Source organism: Thamnophis elegans, chromosome 2, assembly GCF_009769535.1.
Source record: "Thamnophis elegans isolate rThaEle1 chromosome 2, rThaEle1.pri, whole genome shotgun sequence".
NCBI lineage: Eukaryota > Metazoa > Chordata > Lepidosauria > Squamata > Colubridae > Thamnophis > Thamnophis elegans.
In genome coordinates, this window is record NC_045542.1 from 161,866,988 (window position 1) to 161,886,756 (window position 19,769).

Sequence of the window (19,769 nt, forward strand, 5' to 3'; positions counted from 1 at the left end):
GGGATAAATGGGTGACCTGCTTGTGCACCTTTATCATTCCCTCTTTTGACTTAACATACCTCAGTAAGTTTGTTTTATTTTGAAGCTGCTTAGCCTGTTATTTTTGAAGCTGTTCTTCCTCCCTCCCTCTTCGATGTCGGAGTCAAAGGGCTCCATCCTATGTCACTGTTTGTTTGTTTGTTTGTTTGTCTCTGACAGCTGCCTTTTGGAGAATTTGCTTCCATCTGGATGGAATCTGATATTTTGGAGGTTTGACTCCAAGTGCCTGTTTTTGGATTGCTTGTTTTATTTTTTTTGAAGCTGTTCTTCCCTCCCTCTTTTGTGCCGGAGTGCGTTTTTAAATGCTTATGAGTCAAGGTGCCCCACTGATAATTTGTTTGTTTGTGGGTTTGTTTGCAACACAAGTTGCTGGCCTTTTGGGGTGGCAGTCATTGCATCCTCCGTGCCTGCCACCCCTCATCATAAGCCTGCAAATATCATGGTCCTCCAAACTATCCCTGCTAAATATGTGTAGGAAGTTATCACCCAGCCCTCTCCCAGAAAAATGAAATATCCTAGGAAATATTGAAAAGGCAGAATATTTTTCTGGATTTGAAAAGGAAGAAACATGTTTTAAAAGACAGAATAGCTGCCTGCCCATCCCCTTTTGTCAATGAGCCATTAAAGCCTGAGCTAGTCCACTTTACATAATAAAGAGTTCTCCCCTTCAGCTCCATAGTGATGGGATTAAGGCAATATATACACCCCTCATTCATCATGATAGAAAGAATTCTATCGTTTGAGAAAAAGGGAGAAAAATGAAGGGAATGGTAATAAATAAAAAGTAATGTATTATCCCATGAAGTAGAAACTTGTTACGTTATAGGAATTTGTTCTATTGTAATATGTATATATGTATTGTGCTGCTGTAAAGGTGTTTTGCTTTTGAGCATTTGGTTGTTGGGCATTTGTGGCACAGGTGCCTCTGCGAAAGCATGTCCCTGCGGTCAATTGTATCCTTCCTGCATTGGGTTCTGGATCCTTCATGGCTCCTTTTCCTTCTTCTATAAATGCCATCCCTGTTTCCTCCAGGAATTGACACCTAACTCAAAACTACCAGAGCAATCCTCACACCTTTTGTGCTGGTAATAGGCCAATCAGGAATAACAAAAGATAAAAACCGCCAGAAAGGAATATGTCTATTAGGGTATGTGACTGAGTTTTACAATGTAGTTAGTTTATATGATTAAAATAATTATAATATTAAGAGCTTTGGCGTAAAAATAAGAGGAGTCTGAGGAATTGTGACAAGTAGAAAGTTGTGTTTTTAACTTTTCTGTGGCTGTTGTGTATTTTTGGGGGTGGGGAGGATGCAAAGAATTTTCCCAGCTGGGATCTGAGACAACTGGTTTGTTTGTTTGTTTGTTTGTTTGTTTATTGGATTTATATGCCGCCCTTCTCCCAAAGGACTCAGGGCGGCGTACAACATTAAAAAAAACACACATATTACAAATGTTAAAAAGGAAATTAAATAAAGCATCCAAAAACAAACCCAATTAATATTAACAATAAAATTTTAAAAATTAGATTAAAAATAACAATTAAATTAATCATTTATTTTATTTTATTCAGGATGGAGAAACACCCCCTCCCCGAAAACTGCACAGGTCCTATGCAAATATCTCTCCCTCGGGGGGTGTTAAAACCCTCCTTGGATTTCAGCCGGATTTTTCCGCTTCTGAGCAGAGCCTCTAGGATCTCCCACCCTCCCAAAGTACCTCTTGCTCCTTACTCGGGAATCCATCTGCTTAATGATCAATTGTCAAGATCACTTGAGTCCTGGGATTGCCTTTGTTGGGCAAAGCAGTCACTTGAGCAAACATGATATCTTGCTTAACTGCTTTATTCAAGGACCAAGATTCTAGTCCCAATTGTGGTAGTTAAGCAAGGACTATATGTACTTGGAATAGCTTACTTCTGGGAAGAATGTCTTTAATATTACTAAGCAACACCATCTGCCTATCCCTATTGCAGTGGTTCTCAAGTGGGTCAGGACCGCTCTGGGGGGGTCGAACGACCCTTTCACAGGGGTCGCCTAAGACCATCGGAAAACACATATTTTTGAAAAAATATGGAAAACATAAAATAATTTTATGGTTGGGGGTCACAACATGAGGAACTGTATTAAACGCTCGCGGCATTAGAAAGGTTGAGGCCCACTGCCCTATTGGGAAGGACCAAATAGGTAGATGAAAATAACAAATCCAATGTAAACATCTGGCTCACTATATAACCACCCAGGATAACAATGTTTCACAACCCCTCTGAATCTCAAAAGTGCAAAATCAATACCCTTTCCTCCAGACGTTTCTTGCTTTTATGTTCATATTTCTCCCTCCCCACCCTCTCTCTTTCTCCCTTCCCTTCCTCTGATTAGCTGGCGGGGAACTGTCACCTGAGCCCCAAAGCCCAGGGTGGACAGTGTTTCTCCCAAAAGCCCGTGAGGAAGGGCCTGGGACTAAAGAGGCTGGGTCCCATTGGCCGGCATGAGCAGCTAGGGTCCTAACAGCGGAGGAGAGATGTCAGAGGTTAATGGCTGGAGGCGGAAATCTGGGGGTTTGGTTTGGTTTATTAGATTTATATGCCGCCCTTCTCCCAAGGACTCAGGGTGGCGTACAACATTAAAAGAAATACCTAATACAAAAGTTTTTAAAAAAATTAAATAGAATATCCCAAACAAACTCAATTAGAATTGACAATAACACTTTTAAAAAAGATTCGAATTAAAATTAACAATGATCAATAATTTATTTTGTTTTGTTCAGGCCAGGCTAGCTTGCTGGAAAAGCCAACTTTTTAGGGTGCGTTGGAAGGACCGGAGATTGGGGATTATACGAAGCTCCGGGGGCAGCTCATTCCAGAGGGAAGGCGCTCCCACAGAGAAGGCTCTCCCCCTGGGGGTCTCTAGCCAACACTGTCTGGCCGATGGCAACCTGAGGAGGCCAACTCTGTGGGATCGCACTGGACGGTGGGAGGCTACTGGTGGCAGTAGGTGGTCTCGCAGGTACCCTGGGCCTAAGCCATGGAACGCTTTAAAGGTCATAATTAGTACCTTGAATCGCACCCGGAAGACAACCGGCAACCAGTGCAGGCCGCCTAAAAGGGCTGTAACATGGGAGCACCTAGGTGCCCCCATGATAGCCCGCGCAGCCGCATTCTGGACCAGTTGAAGCCTCCGGGTGCTCTTCAAGGGCAGCCCCATGTAGAGAGCGTTACAGTAGTCCAGGCGAGAAAGGACGAGGGCATGAGTAACTGTGCACAGAGCATCCCGATCCAGGAAGGGGCACAAGGGGCAGCGAAGGGTAGGAGGAGAACGGTCCCATTCCCATTCTCCCTTTTCCCACCTCAGCCCAGAATTTTCCCTTCCTTTTGCTTAATCTCTCCCAAAAGCCTCTGCACAAAGGATTCCCTCCCATTTCGCTTATGGAACAAGTATAACAAGTATAAGTATCTGTGTGAGCTTTATTCACCACTGTGGTGAACAGTGTGAGAAAACTGTGCACTCTGGAGAAATCAACAACATACAATAGGACGGTGTTCCTGCTTTCATTAAGACTGGGCAATGAACTGGAATGTATTTTTCAAAGATCAGGATTTCGGAATAAAACATTTCCTATGGTACAAAGAGGTCCAGACATCCTCCTTGTGGGGACTCACAAACAATTGTCTTGTTTCAAGGAGCAGATTTTCCACACACCAAGCTCTGATCAAGAAGAGTGGACACTAGTCAAGCCATATTTTTTTTTTGTATCTTTCTTTTTTTGGTGTTACTTCCTAACTAGATAATAAATATTTATTTTTACTCCCAAGAACTTTTAATTCTGGTATCATCAGTTCCAGTGACGTGCGGTGAGGTTTATGGCTGGTGAGGGACTGACACAGCGGTTTCAATTTTTTTTTATACTTGTGGACTTCAACTCCCAGAATTCCAGAGTCAGGAATGCTCAGTTCCCATTTAAATTGACAGCATTTGTTTTTCTCCTTTGCGAAGTTTTCCTTCATTCTTTTTCTTCTCCCTCCCCCTCCTTCCTCCCTCCCTCCCCCCTCTCTTAAACAGACACACGCACACAGAGAAGTTGGATCCCTCTCTCATTCACTCACTCTCAAACAAACACAAACACAGAAGTTGGATTAGATATATTTCCCAATGGCTTGAAAGCAGCTCCTCTGCCATCCCCCCCCCCCGCATTCCCCTGCTGCCTTCCAATCTGAGCCTTTGATTGCAGGTGGAGCCACATTGCCTTTTCAAACTTGTAATCAGTGAAGCTGGGCTTATATACTTTTATCCAGCTGTGGGTGTGTTTGTGTGTGTGTGTGTGTGTGTATGTGTAAGTAAAGGCAACATAGCTCTGCATGCAATTAAACTACACTTGGGGAGGGATCTACATTTGAGGATGAAGTTTGAATTCCTCCCCCTCCCTCCGACCCACACATGTACCTTTTTCAGCTGTTTCGGAGAGGATTTCAACTCTGCTCTTGCCTGCCATCATGAAAAGAAAAAAAATGTAAAAGGAAAAAGGCAAGAGCTGAGGTCAGACTGAGCTAGTTGCTGCCAGAGTCACCGTGGATGACTCTGCTTAGTGCTTAACTGTTTAAAAGAGCCTCTAAAAAGTGCCCTCTACAGGAGGAGGAGGGAGAACGACGTGCCTCATCTACATCAGAAATTTTTCGGCTTCTAACCGTTGCTTAACTCTGCTCCAGTGATCATAAAACACCAAATTAGATGAGGCACGTCGTTCTCCCGCCTCCTCCTGTAGAGGGCACTTTTTAAGAACCTTTTTTAAACAGTTAAGCACTAAGCAAAGTCATCCACTGTGACTCTGGCAGCAACTAGCTCAGCCCTTTTCCTTTTACATTTCCTTTTCTTTTCATGATGAAAGTAGTGAGGCTCTGCCTCCCCGGCCTGCATGTCCCTGATCAGTTCTGACACTGGTCTCTAATAGCCACTGGTTCGGAGGTTACATGATGATCCTCCATCTTGAGAGTTTAAATTGGGGGGGGGGTGTCTTTTCTGAGCATGGGTGGGTTTTCTCACATTTGCTCTCCTAATCCCCAGAGACCCCGAGACAGGAAAGAAGAGAGTTTGGGGGAGCAGCCCAGATCTCCTGCTTGTTCCCCATAGAGGCAGCACAATACAACAGAGAAACAAGGCTGAAAATATTGCCAAGCAACTGGGAAACAGAAATTATTTCATTTTTTGTTTTTATTTATATCCACCTTTATTATTTTTACAAATAAGTCAAGGCAGGGAACATATCACATCCATTTTCACCTATTTTCCTGACCACAACCCTGTGAGGCGGGCAAGGCTGACAGAGTGATTGGTGAAGGTCGCCCATCAGCCTTTCATGGCCAAGGAGGGACTGGAACCCATGACCTCAGGCTTTCTAATGCAAGGCCTTAACCACTAGGCCGTACTGGATGTCCTGGGTGTTGATTGGGAATGGTCATCTTTGAAGATGGGGGGGGGGTTTCTTCATTAAACCCTCACCATGTTTCCTCTTCTATAAATCTTCAGTTCTTCTTATTGATCAACAAAGTCTAATAAGAATTAACAAAAACACCTGGGTGCCTTCACTTACAACTGTAGAAATATATGACAGGAAATTCAATCCAAGTTGTGGTCCTAAGTTGAAGATTTCCTGCAAAACATGATATCTATTCCCCACATAAATTACTAATGCGACTTTGTGAGGAAATCATCCTCACATTCCCAACACTTATGCCCTTTTGCCTCATTGTCTTCTCTCTGATGGGATTTGAGGTTGCCTGACAAGGAAAAACATTTTCCCCACATCAAATAGTTCTTCTATTTCCCTTCTTTCATTGTGTGAAGCTCCTGGTTAATGTTAACATCTGAGTATTGGGAAGAAAAGGATTCCCAATGTTGTTCACATCTGAAGAGATTTATCTCTGCAATGGACTTTCTGGTGCTTTTTTAGCTTTGATCCACTGGGAAAAGTTTTCTCGCACTCTGCACACTTGTGAGGCTGCTCTCCAGTGTGACTACAGGTGTGGATGCGAAGGCCTGAAGGTTGGGCAAAACATTTCCCACATTTCAGACATTTATATGGTTTCTCTCCTGTATGGATTACGCTGTGAATTCTAAGGGTATATGACTGAGCAAAAGCTTTCCCACAGTCCAAACATTTGTATTTTTTTTCCCCCGTGTGAGTTTTCATATGACTTTTAAGGGCTGATGAGGTATGATAAAATCTTCCACATTCATTGCACTCATATGGCTTCTTCCCTGTGTGGGTTTTATGATGGATCCAAAGGTTTTCATTTCGAGCAAAACATTTCCCACATTCTATGCATCTGTATGGCTTCTCCTCCGTGTGGACCCTCTGATGCCTTCCAAGTGAGCGTTTTTGGGTAAAGCACTTCCCACACTCCCCACACTTGTAGGGCTTCTCCCCTGTGTGGATTCTCTGATGAATTTGAAGCAGTCCTGGCTTAATAAAACTTTTCCCACACTCCCCACATTGATACGGTTTCTCCTCTTTGTGCCTCCTCTGGTGAGTCCGAAGTTCAGAAGAATCTACAAATCGTTTCTCACATTCTGGGCATTCATAGGGTTTCTCTCCAGTGTGAATTCTCTGATGTCGCAACAGGTTTCCTTTCAGGGTAAAACATTTCCCGCATTCCAGGCACTTTTCGTTTTTCTCCCCTGTGTGTGTTTTCTGATGACTCCGAAGACCTGAACTGTGAATGAAACATTTTCCACACTCAGAGCATTTGTAAGACTTTATTCCTGCATGAATCTTCTCATGGGACCAAAGATTTGACTTATGAGAAAAGCTCCTCCCACATTCCCAACACTTGTAAGGTTTCTCCCCCGTGTGGATTATCTCGTGGTTTCTGAGAATGACTTTTTCACGGAAACATTTCCCACATTCCTGACACTGATAAGGTTTCTCTCCAGTGTGGATTGTCTGATGTGTAAGAAGGCTTGACGTTTGACCAAAGCATAAGTTACATTCCAGACATTTATAGGGTTTTATTCTTGGGGAGCTTCTGAGATCTTTGGCGTCTTTTCCAGAGAAGGATTTCACACCATCCAAACCTTGACTGGATCCGCTTCCCACATGGACCTTCCTGTGGGTCAAAAGGAGGGACCTGCGGGCAAAGGATTCCCCACATTCTGAGCATTCATAGGAATTTTTCGGACTCCTGCTTGTGTCTGATGGGGGATCCAAGAGTTTCCCAGGCTCCATCATCCTTTTGGGCGGCTGCTGCCTTGGGCTGATTTTCTACCCTCTGTTGACAGTTGTCTTCAAGGTAAATCTTTGGTCACAATCTTTTATCTGCAGAGAAACAGAGAAGAGTATTTCCTTTTTGGAAATGTAGAGAGTCACAACATCTATAGGAGGAAAACACTTGCATTGGTTGTTTTTGGGAGGTTGTTAAGTGAAGGCAGACCCAGGGAAGAAGTGGAGGGGCGCCTGAAGGGGGGCGGGGAGAGCCTGGAAGTCCAGCACAGGCCACGCATGAAGTAGGAGAGCTGCAGCCGCCCCCAGAAGCCTCAGTCGCCCCATCTGGGCCCTGTAATGGGGCAGAAGTGCCAAGATGGTGCCTTAAGTGGAGGTCTGGGGCCTTCAGCCATTTCAGCCATCTGCCACTGACCCCAGGACTGGACTTCAGCCCGGTGTCACTGCTGCCACCCAGAAATGCGCCCTTAATCCCCAGACCGGAGGCCTCTGCAGCCTTCCTGCCATCCTCCAAGCCGCCTGGTCCATATTGTTTCCAAGCAACGTGTCCCAAAGCATCTCTAAGCTTCTCCAGGAACCCCTCAAGTCAAATGCAGACTCTGCTGGGTCTCCCCCACAAGACAAAGCCGTGCTTCTCACCTGGGATTTAATCCACTCAATGACCAGCAAAATCATTACAATAATTGAGCAAAGCCATCAGGTGATACCTCACATAATGACCACTTTGCTAAACAAACGAGGTTCCAATTCCATTGGTAGTCATAAGATGAGGACTACCTGCAGGAACCCCAAAAGATGAAGGCATCACGGAAGCCAAAGAGGAGGAAAGAGAGTTGAGGTGATTCTAAGCAACCCATTTTTTCTTCCCTTTTCTGATTATTCCACTTATGAGCTCCATCCCATTATGACTCCTTCATCCTGGCTTCCTTGTGACACATTGGCTCCCCCTGCATGGATCCCTTCCACGGCTCAGTCACTTCCTCTTGGAAGAGCCCTTCAGAGTTGGTTTTTACCAGATATCAGCCAATTTCATTTCTCCAACAAAGCTTTTGTGATGGATCTATTACTTGGAATCCTGACACTTAGAAGATCACATAGGAAAGGAGGATGGAGAAATGGCTCCGATTTGCCGTTTCATTCTTCTCCAGGGGCGACAGCACAGGCACCCCGAAAAAGATCATTGCTGATCAGAGGAAGTAAAGCTAAACAGAGCTTCCCAAAATTGAAATGAATGATCCTGTTTGTTATCCCAACTGGCCCTGAAAGCAATAGAAGAACAAATAAACTAACAATCTGTGACATGGCTTAATCCTGGGCTAAATTTGATCCTAAAGTTTCTGAATTGGGATGGGGGCTCACTGAATACCTTCAGAAGGAAAAGGCCCAAATAAAGGATCTCCAATAAAGGATCTAGAGAATTTCAATTAACGTTTAACCTTTAGGAGAAGGCCTAAGCGCTTCAGCTTACTAAACTGTAACCCCAAGTGCATTATGGGACAAGGCCTAAACAGGAACAATCTGCACACCTCATAGCTAAAATTGTATCGTTGAAACAAGACCCAGTTTGGGCTGAGAGAACATTTCCCCATAAAGGGACAGAATGAAAGTTGGGCAGGCACAGCCCCACCTCCACTTGAGTCCCCAGGTAGCCAGCCGATGCGACTCCCCTACTCCGTAGCCTTCTGCCCAGGGTCTACCTCCAACTTGACCGAAAGCGCCTTCTTATAACTAATATAGATTAAACAAATTATGCCTTCACTCTGGACCTTGACAGAAAAACCCAATTTTATTGCATTGCCACATAAAGATTTTTAAAGAGCTTATTTTCCAAATCAAGTTTCATTGACTCACCTTTAAGAGGTCTCTGGGCCACTTGTTACCCCTCTCAGTCAAGGCCAGGGATGACCCATCACTGCTGCCCAGTTTGATTTCTCCTTAATTGATTGGTCCTTTGTATAGGAAGCTGCTTCTCAAACCGGGACACAATCTCTTAATTTTCTAAAACAGAGTCCTGGCCAAAATTTTGTGGTTTCTGATCTAAGAATGTCCTTCTCCTCTCTAGAGTTCAGGGCCAGACTTTCACTGTTCCCCTGCAAAGAGAATTTAAAAAAGGCTCAGATGCTGACACAATGCTACACTTAATCTACAAATGACCTGGACAAGGAAGGGAAAAATAGGGTTGTTTGTGGAGGATATAAAATAATAGGAGACAGAATCGAAGATCTTGATGGGCCAAAATGGAAGAAACCAGCAGGATGAAGCCCAAGAGGGACCAATGCATAGTTGTGAGTAGGAAAACTCAAAGGAAGGTGAGAGAGATCAGAAAAGGGCTCCTCTTTCCTGCTCTTTTTGGAGGCTGCAAGGCCATAAGAATTCCAGGCATCCTGGGACCTACTTTGGACACAGATTTTGTAAAATACTTACAATTATGTAAGACAACCTTCTGGCCATCAGCTTCTTCTATCAGCTGCTCACAAGACTCCCTGAGAGTTTGTGCTTTCCAAAAAATCTACCAAGGAGGAGCTGCCACATCCCAGCCTCCCCACTGCAATGAGCTCAGTCTGGGTTAATTGCACATTGCAAATCGCAAAACACCTTTTAAGGCCCATTTACTCCATTTTTGCAACTGCACTTGAGGGAAACGGAGGTTCAGAGGCTTCCTGTTCAAACGGACCACAGAGAGACCTTCTGAAAGCGACCTCCTCAAAAGCTTCTTCACTTCTCCCCCCGTATCCCCCCCCCGGGAAGCCTAAGCCGTGCGAGGAGGGGGCAGATGCAGCCCGGGGACGGAGCCCCCTTTGGCCCCGCGTGGAGGGAAGGGAGGGATCCGCTCCCTGCAGGCGACAATGGAGCCGGATCTCCCCGAGGAAAAGCCGGCGAGCCGAAGAGCGGGATCCGCAGCTCCCTTCCTCCTGTCGGGGGGAGGATCTCCTAACAGGAGGGGCGGCCTGGAGGCCGGAGGGAGAGCAGCCCCACCTGCCCCGAGAGGGATCCGGAAGCGTCTTCCGAGGGATCCAGCGCAGATACTCCAAGGAAGAAGCGGGACACGCGTTGGGAAGCGGAGATCCAAGCCGAGGGAGGGGAGAGGCGGAGGCGGGGAGAGACGGGAGCGGGGCTTCTCCTCTCCTCTAGGGATCCGCCCCTTAGCAGCCCCAGCTCCGCCCCCTCCCTGCCTCCAGAGCCGTCACTCCCTGTTCCTCCGATGGGCAGCCGTGTCTGGGGTTCCTCCGCCCATGGAAAGGTGTGCACGCCCCTGCTCTCGTCTCTTTGTGTCTGTTTCTGTGTCTGTGTGCGCGTGCGCGCCTGTCTCTGTGCTTGTATGAGGCCAGTGTATTGTGCGATCCATTACAGCCAGTTAGAGGGATCTCTTTTTAGGTTTTTCTGTTGAGGAACTCAGTTGGAAGTGCTAGTAAGGAGAGGCAAAATACACCTGTCTTTTTTGGTGCCTTTCCATTTGCAGGCGTTCCTTCCTAACTGGATAATAAATATTTATTTTTACTCCCCGGAGCTTTTAATTCAGCTGCCATCACGTCTCACACTGATCTGTGACAGCCACTGGTTCAGAGGTTACATGATGACCCTCCATCCTGAGAGTTTAAATGGGGGTGGGGGCTTCTCTGAGCATGGAGGGGGCTTCTCACATTCTTTGCTTTCCTCATCCCCAGAGACCCCAAGACAGGAAAGAAGAGAGTTTGGGGGAGGGAACAGCTCAGATCTCCTGCTTGTTCTCCAGAGAGCCAGACCAATGCAACAGGGAAACATGGCTGAAAATAGAAATCACTTCATTTTTCATTTTTACGTTTTTGTTTGCATCTGCCTTTATTGTTTTTACAAATAACTCGAGGCAGGGAACCTATCCCACATCTTTCAACCTATTTTCCCGGCAACAACCCTGTGAGGCAGGCTGGGCCCAAGGTCACCCAGCTGGCTTTCATGGCCAAGGCAGGACTGGAACCCATGGCCTCAGGCTTTCTAATGCAGGGCCATAACCACTAGGCCTTACTGGGTGTCCTGGGCGTTGGTTGAGAATGGTCATCATTTGGGCTTCAGGGCTGCATCCACGCAGCCGATGCGACTCCCCCACTCTCTAACCTTCTGCCCAGGATCCACTTCCAACCTCTTATAACTAATATAGATTAAACAAATTATGCACTCTGCACCTTGGCAGAAAAATCTAGTTGTTTTGCATTGCCACATAAAGATTTTTTTAAATGCCAAAATTTCGTGGGTTCTGATCCAATAACATCCTTCTCCTCTCTGGAGTTCAGGGCCAGACTTTCACTGCTCCCCTGCAAAGAGAAATAAAAAAGACTCAGATGCTGACACAATGCTACACTTAATCTACAAATGACCTGGACAAGGAAGGGAAAAATAGGGTTGTTTGAGGAGGATATAAAATAATAGGAGACAGAATCGAAGATCTTGATGGGCCAAAATGGAAGAAATCAGCAGAATGAAGCCCAAGAGGGACCAATGCATAGTTGTGAGTAGGAAAACCCAAAGTAAGCGAGAGGGATCAGGTGAGGAAGAAAGGGGCTGCTCTTTCCTGCTCTTTTTGGAGGCTGCAAGGCCATAAGAATTCCAGGCATCCTGGGAACTAGGATTTTGTAAAATACTTACAATTATGTAAGACAACCTTCTGGCCACCAGCTTCTTCTATCAGCTGCTCACAAGACTTCCTGAGAGTTTGTGCTTTCCCAAAGATCCACCAAGGGGGAGCTGCCACATCCCAGCCTCCCCACTGCAATGAGCTCAGTCTGGGTTAATTGCACATTGCATATCTCAAAACACCTTTTCAGGCCCATTTACTCCATTTTTCCAACTGCACTTGAGGAAAACGGAGGTTCAGAGGCTTCCTGTTCAAACGGACCACAGAGAGACCTTCTGAAAGTAACTTCCCCAAAAGCTTCTTCAAGTATTTCCACCACCAAGTCTAAGGCGGGGAGGAGGGGGCAGATTCAGCCAAGGGACGGAGCCCCCTTGTCCCCCCCTGGAGGGAAGGGAGGGATCCGCTCCCTGCAGGCAACAATGGAGTCGGATCTCCCCGAGGAAAAGCCGGCGAGCCGAAGAGCGGGATCCACAGCTCCCTTCCTCCTAGCGGGGGGAGGATCTCCTGGGAGGAGGGGCGGCCGGCAGGCCGGAGGGAGAGCAGCCCCACCTGCCCCGAGCGGGATCCGGGAGCCTCTCCCGAGGGATCCAGCGCAGATCCTCCGAGAAACATGCGGGAGTCGCGGAGGGAAGCGGAGATCCAGGCCGAGGGAGGGGAGAGACGGGGGCGGGGCTTCTCATCTCCTCTAGGGATCCGCCCCTTAGCAGCCCCAGCTCCTCCCCCTCCCTGCCTACAGAGCCTTGTTCCTCCGCTGGGCAGCGGTGTCCGGGGGTTCCTCTGCCCATGGAAAGAGTGTCCCTCTGCACGCTGAAAGAGGGGGGCGTAACTCTTTCTGCGCGTGTGTTTGTGTGTGTGTGTGCTTGTATGACGCCAATGTATCCTGCGATCCATTACAGCCAGTGAGAGAGATCTCTTTTTAGGTCTTTCTATTGAGGAACTCAGTTCGAAGTGCTAGTAATGAGTGGCAAAATACATCTACCTTTTTTGGTACCTTTCTATTGATGAAAAAAATGTCCTTCTGGGTTCGGCTCCAAGTGGGGAGAAAGACACTGGAGACATGGAGGCTGCTTGGAGAGATGGTTTATTGGTGGACAGGACCACATTGCTTGAGCCCTGAACAGAAAGGGTGACCACATGCTTCAGTGTTGGGGGAGAAAAAGAGAAGGAAGGACTGAGATGCTGAAAGTCCCTGGTTTTATGCCCTCTCTAGCCTTTGATCTTGAGCTTGTATTCTGATTGGTTGTCAGACTCCCATGGGGCCATGCAGGGACAACTCTCTAGTCTGTGTTTTGAATCCAGGTTTGGTTGAGTTCTCAGATCCCATGTGGTGAGTTGAGTAAAGTGCCAATATTATCATGCCTTAATCCCATCCCCCTGGAGCTGAAGTGGAGAAGCCTTTATTATATAAAGGGACTAGCTTGGCCTTCTTAATGGCCCATTGACAAAGGGGGATGGGCAGGAAGCTGGGAGGGAGAACTAAGTGCCTCATATATGTCAGGAATTTTTCAGCTTTTAACCCTTACTTAACTCTGCTGGAGTGATCATAAAACACCAGACTAGATGAGGCACGTCGTTCTCCCACCTCCTCCTGTAGAGGGCACTTTTTAAGAGGCTTTTTCAAACAGTTAAGCACTAAGCAGAGTCATCCACTGTGACTCTGGCAGCAACTAGCTCAGCCCTTTTCCTTTTACATTTTTTTTTCTTTTCATGATGACAGTAGTGAGGCTCTGCCTCCCCTGCCTGCATGTCCCTGATCAGTTCTGACACTGGTCTCTAATAGCCACTGGTTCGGAGGTGTCATTTCTTGAGAGTTTAAATTGGGGGGGGGGGTCTTTTCTGAGCATGGGTGGGTTTTCTCACATTTGCTCTCCTAATCCCCAGAGACCCCGAGACAGGAAAGAAGAGAGTTTGGGGGAGCAGCCCAGATCTCCTGCTTTTTCCCCATAGAGGCAGTGCAATACAACAGAGAAACAAGGCTGAAAATATTGCCAAGCAACTGTGAAACAAATTATTTCATTTTTTGTTTTTATTTATATCCACCTTTATTATTTTTACAAATAAGTCGAGGCAGGGAACATATCACATCTTTTTTCACCTATTTTCCTGACCACAACCCTGTGAGGCGGGCAAGGCTGACAGAGTGATTGGTGAAGGTCGCCCATCAGCCTTTCATGGCCAAGGAGGGACTGGAACCCATGGCCTCAGGCTTTCTAACGCAAGGCCTTAACCACTAGATACTGGATGTCCTGGGTGTTGATTGGGAATGGTCATCTTTGAAGATGGGAGGGGGCTCTTCATTGAACCCTCACATGTTTTCTCTTCTATAAATCTTCAGTTCTTCTTATTGATCAACAAAGTCTAATAAGAATTAACAAAAACACCTGGGTGCCTTCACTTACGACTGTAGAAATATATGACAGGAAATTCAATCCAAGTTGTGGTCCTAAGTTGAAGATTTCCTGCAAAACATGATATCTATTCCCCACATAAATTACTAATGCGACTTTGTGAGGAAATCATCCTCACATTCCCAACACTTATGCCCTTTTGCCTCATTGTCTTCTCTCTGATGGGATTTGAGGTTGCCTGACAAGGAAAAACATTTTCCCCACATCAAATAGTTCTTCTATTTCCCTTCTTTCATTGTGTGAAGCTCCTGGTTAATGTTAACATCTGAGTATTGGGAAGAAAAGGATTCCCAATGTTGTTCACATCTGAAGAGATTTATCTCTGCTATGGACTTTCTGGTGCTTTTTTAGCTTTGATCCACTGGGAAAAGTTTTCTCGCACTCTGCACACTTGTGAGGCTGCTCTCCTGTGTGACTTCGGGTGTGGATGCGAAGGCCTGAAGGTTGGGCAAAACATTTCCCACATTTCAGACATTTATATGGTTTCTCTCCTGTATGGATTACGCTGTGAATTCTAAGGGTATATGACTGAGCAAAAGCTTTCCCACAGTCCAAACATTTGTAGTTTTTTTCCCCCGTGTGAATTTTCATATGACTTCTAAGGGCTGATGAGGTATGATAAAATCTTCCACATTCATTGCACTCATATGGCTTCTTCCCTGTGTGGGTTTTATGATGGTTCCAAAGGTTTTCATTTCGAGCAAAAGATTTCCCACATTCTATGCATCTGTATGGCTTCTCTTCCGTGTGGACCCTCTGATGCCTTCCAAGTGAGCGTTTTTGGGTAAAGCACTTCCCACACTCCCCACACTTGTAGGGCTTCTCCCCTGTGTGGATTCTCTGATGAATTTGAAGCAGTCCTGGCTTAATAAAACTTTTCCCACACTCCCCACATTGATACGGTTTCTCCTCTTTGTGCCTCCTCTGGTGAGTCCGAAGTTCAGAAGAATCTACAAATCGTTTCTCACATTCTGGGCATTCATAGGGTTTCTCTCCAGTGTGAATTCTCTGATGTCGCAACAGGTTTCCTTTCAGGGTAAAACATTTCCCGCATTCCAGGCACTTTTCGTTTTTCTCCCCTGTGTGTGTTTTCTGATGACTCCAAAGAACTGAACTGTGAGTGAAACATTTTCCACACTCAAAGCATTTGTAAGACTTTATTCCTGTATGAATCTTCTCATGGGACCAAAGATTTGACTTATGAGAAAAGCTCTTCCCACATTCCCAACACTTGTAAGGTTTCTCCCCTGTGTGGATTATCTCGTGGTTTCTGAGAATGACTTTTTCACGGAAAAACTTCCCACATTCTAGACACTGATAAGGTTTCTCTCCAGTATGGATTGTCTGATGTGTAAGAAGGCTTGACGTTTGACCAAAGCATAAGTCACATTCCAGACATTTATAGGGTTTTATTCTTGGGGAGCTTCTGAGATCTTTGGCGTCTTTTCCAGAGAAAGATTTCTCACCCTCCAAACCTTGACTGGATCCGCTTCCCACATGGACCTTCCTGTGGGTCAAAAGGAGGGACCTGCGAGCAAAGGATTTCCCACATTCTGAGCATTCATAGGAATTTTTCAGACTCCTGCTTGTGTCTGATGGGGGATCCAAGAGTTTCCCAGGCTCCATCATCCTTTCGGGCGGCTGCTGCCTTGGGCTGATTTTCTACCCTCTGTTGACAGTTGTCTTCAAGGTAAATCTTTTATCTGCTGTTGGAAGGAAAAAAGAAAGAGAGAAAAGTATTTCCTTTTGGGAAATGCAGAGTCAAAAAATCTCTAGGTGGAAAACACTTACGTTGTTGTGGTCGTTAAGTGATTTTTGGGAGGTTGTTAAGTGAAGGCAGAACCAGGGAAGAGGTGGAGGGGTGCCTGAAGGGGTGGGGGGGGAGACCCTGGAAGTCCAGCACAGGCCACGCATGAAGTAGGAGAGCTGCAGCCGCCTCCAGAAGCCTCAGTCGCCCCACCTGGGCCCTGTAATGGGGCAGAAGTGCCAAGATGGTGCCTTAAGTGGAGGTCTGGGGCCTTCAGCCATTTCAGCCATCTGCCACTGACCCCAGGACTGGACTTCAGCCCAGTGTCACTGCTGCCACCCAGAAATGCCCCCTTAATCCCCAGACCGGAGGCCTCTGCAGCCTTCCTGCCATCCTCCAAGCCGCCTGTTCCACGTTGTTTCCAAGCAACGTGTCCCAAAGCATCTCTAAGCTTCTCCAGGAACCCCTCAAGTCAAACTGTGCTGGGACTCCGATGGCCTCTCTCCCCCACAAGACAAAGCCGTGCTTCTCACCTGGGACTTCATCCACTCAATGACCAGTGAAATTATTACACTAATTGAGCAAAGCCAACACGCGATACCTCGCATAATGACCACTTTGCTAAACAAGCGAGATTCCAATTCCATTGGTAATCATAAGATGAGGACTACCTGCAGGAACCCCCAGAGATTAAGGCATCACGGAAGCCAAAGAGGAGGAAAGAGAGTTGAGGTGAGTGTAAGCAACCCATTTTTTCTTCCCTTTTCTGATTATTCCACTTACGAGCTCCATCCCATCATGACTCCTTCATCCTGGCTTCCTTGTGACACATTGGCTCTCCCTGCATGGATCCCTTCCACGGCTCAGTCTCTTCCTCTTGGAAGAGCCCTTCAGAGTTGGTTTTTACCAGATATCAGCCAATTTCATTTTTTCAATAAAGCTTTTGTGATGGATCTATTACTTGGAATCCTGACACTTAGAAGATCACATAGGAAAGGAGGATGGAGAAATGGCTCCGATTTGCCGTTTCATTCTTCTCCAAGGGCGACATCACAGGCACCCCGAAAAAGATCATTGCCGATCAGAGGAAGTAAAGCTACACAGAGCTTCCCAAAATTGAAATGAATGATCCTGTTTGTTATCCCAACTGGCCCCGAAAGCAATAGAAGAACAAATAAACCAACAATCTGTGACATGGCTTAATCCTGGGCTAAATTTGTTCCTACAGTTTCTGAATTGGGTTGGGGGTGGGGGCTCACTGAATACCTTCAGAAGGAAAAGGCCCAAATAAAGGATCTAGAGAATTTCAATTAACGTTTAAGCTTTAGGAGAAGGCCTAAGCGCTTCAGCTTACAAAACTGTAACCCCAAGTGCATTATGGGACAAGGCCTAAACAGGAACAATCTGCACACCTCATAGCTAAAATTGTATCGTTGAAACAAGACCCAGTTTGGGCTGAGAGAACATTTCCCCATAAAGGGACAGGATGAAGGTTGGGCAGGCACAGCCCCACCTCCACTTGGGTCCCCAGGCAGCCTCTTTGGGCTTCAGGGCTGCATCCACCCAGCCAATGCGACTCCCCTACTCCGTAGCCTTCTGCCCAGGATCTACCTCCAACTTGACCGAAAGCGCCTTCTTATAACTAATATAGATTAAACAAATTATGCCTTCACTCTGGACCTTGACAGAAAAACCCAATTTTATTGCATTGCCACATAAAGATTTTTAAAGAGCTTATTTTCCAAATCAAGTTTCATTGACTCACCTTTAAGAGGTCTCTGGGCCACTTGTTACCCCTCTCAGTCAAGGCCAGGGATGACCCATCACTGCTGCCCAGTTTGATTTCTCCTTAATTGATTGGTCCTTTGTAGTTTCTGATCTAAGAATGTCCTTCTCCTCTCTAGAGTTCAGGGCCAGACTTTCACTGTTCCCCTGCAAAGAGAATTTAAAAAAGGCTCAGATGCTGACACAATGCTACGCTTAATCTACAAATGACCTGGACAAGGAAGGGAAAAATAGGGTTGTTTGAGGAGGATATAAAATAATAGGAGACAGAATCGAAGATCTTGATGGGCCAAAATGGAAGAAACCAGCAGGATGAAGCCCAAGAGGGACCAATGCATAGTTGTGAGTAGGAAAACTCAAAGGAAGGTGAGAGAGATCAGAAAAGGGCTGCTCTTTCCTGCTCTTTTTGGAGGCTGCAAGGCCATAAGAATTCCAGGCATCCTGGGACCTACTTTGGACAGAGATTTTGTAAAATACTTACAATTATGTAAGATTACCTGCTGGCCATCAGCTTCTTCTATCAGCTGCTCACAAGACTTCCTGAGAGTTTGTGCTTTCCAAAAGATCCACCAAGGAGGAACTACCACATCCCAGCCTCCCCACTGCAATGAGCTCAGTCTGGGTTAATTGCACATTGCCTTTTAAGGCTCCTATTACTCCATTTTTGCAACTGCACTTGAGGGAAACGGAGGTTCAGAGGCTTCCTGTTCAAACGGACCACAGAGAGACCTTCTGAAAGCGACCTCCTCAAAAGCTTCTTCACTTATCCCCCCGTATCCCCCCCCCCGGAAGCCTAAACCGTGCGAGGAGGGGGCAGATTATGCCCGGGGACGGAGCCCCCTTTGCCCCCCCCCTGGAGGGAAGGGAGGGATCCGCTCCCTGTAGGCGACAATGGAGCCGGATCTCCCCGAGGAAAAGCCGGCGAGCCGAAGAGCGGGATCCGCAGCTCCCTTCCTCCTGGCGGGGGGAGGATCTCCTAGCAGGAGGGGCGGCCTGGAGGCCGGAGGGAGAGCAGCCCCACCTGTCCCGAGAGGGATCCGGAAGCGTCTTCCGAGGGATCCAGCGCAGATACTCCAAGGAAGAAGCGGGACACGCGGTGGGAAGCGGGGATCCAAGCCGAGGGAGGGGAGAGACGGAGGCGGGGCTTCTCCTCTCCTCTAGGGATCCGCCCCTTAGCAGCCCCAGCTCCGCCCCCTCCCTGCCTCCAGAGCCGTCACTCCCTGTTCCTCCAATTGGCAGCCGTGTCTGGGGTTCCTCCGCCCATGGAAAGAGTGTGCACGCCCCTGCTCTCGTCTCTTTGTCTGTGTGCGCGTGCGCGCCTGTGTCTGTGCTTGTATGAGGCCAGTGTATTCTGCGATGCATTACAGCCAGTTAGAGGGATCTCTTTTTAGGTTTTTCTGTTGAGGAACTCAGTTTGAAGTGCTAGTAAGGAGAGGCAAAATACATCTGCCTTTTGTGGTGCCTTTCCATTTACAGGCGTTCCTTCCTAACTGGATAATAAATATTTACTTTTAAGCTTTTAATTCATCTGACATCACGTGACAGCCACTGGTTCAGAGGTTACATGATGACCCTCCATCCTGAGAGTTTAAATGGGGGTGGGGGCTTCTCACATTCTTTGCTTTCCTCATCCCCAGAGACCCCAAGACAGGAAAGAAGAGCGTTTGGGGGAGCAGCTCAGATCTCCTGCTTGTTCTCCAGAGAGCCAGACCAATACAACAGGGAAACATGGCTGAAAATAGAAATCACTTCATTTTTCATTTTTACGTTTTTGTTTGCATCCGCCTTTATTGTTTTTACAAATAACTCGAGGCAGGGAACCTATCCCACATCTTTCAACCTTTCAACCAATGCAACAACCCTCTGAGGCAGGCTGGGCTGAGAGAGTGACTGGCCCAAGGTCACCCAGCTGGCTTTCATGGCCAAGGCAGGACTGGAACCCATGGCCTCAGGCTTTCTAATGCAGGGCC

At 46.8% G+C, this 19,769-nt stretch overlaps 1 protein-coding gene across 1 annotated transcript; it reads right to left on the minus strand.

The window, feature by feature from the left end:
- Positions 1 to 5,539: 5,539 nt before the first annotated feature.
- Positions 5,540 to 18,959, minus strand: LOC116502505 (zinc finger protein 585A-like). The gene is made up of 5 exons (XM_032208384.1): positions 18,821 to 18,959; positions 17,780 to 17,946; positions 14,572 to 15,973; positions 8,610 to 8,616; positions 5,540 to 7,292 (listed from the first exon to the last, which is right to left on the minus strand). The coding sequence occupies exons 3-5, from the start codon at positions 15,894 to 15,896 to the stop codon at positions 5,931 to 5,933; spliced, it is 2,694 nt and encodes an 897-aa protein (XP_032064275.1). The 5' UTR covers positions 15,897 to 15,973; positions 17,780 to 17,946; positions 18,821 to 18,959; the 3' UTR covers positions 5,540 to 5,930.
- Between the last annotated feature and the right edge of the window lie 810 nt (positions 18,960 to 19,769).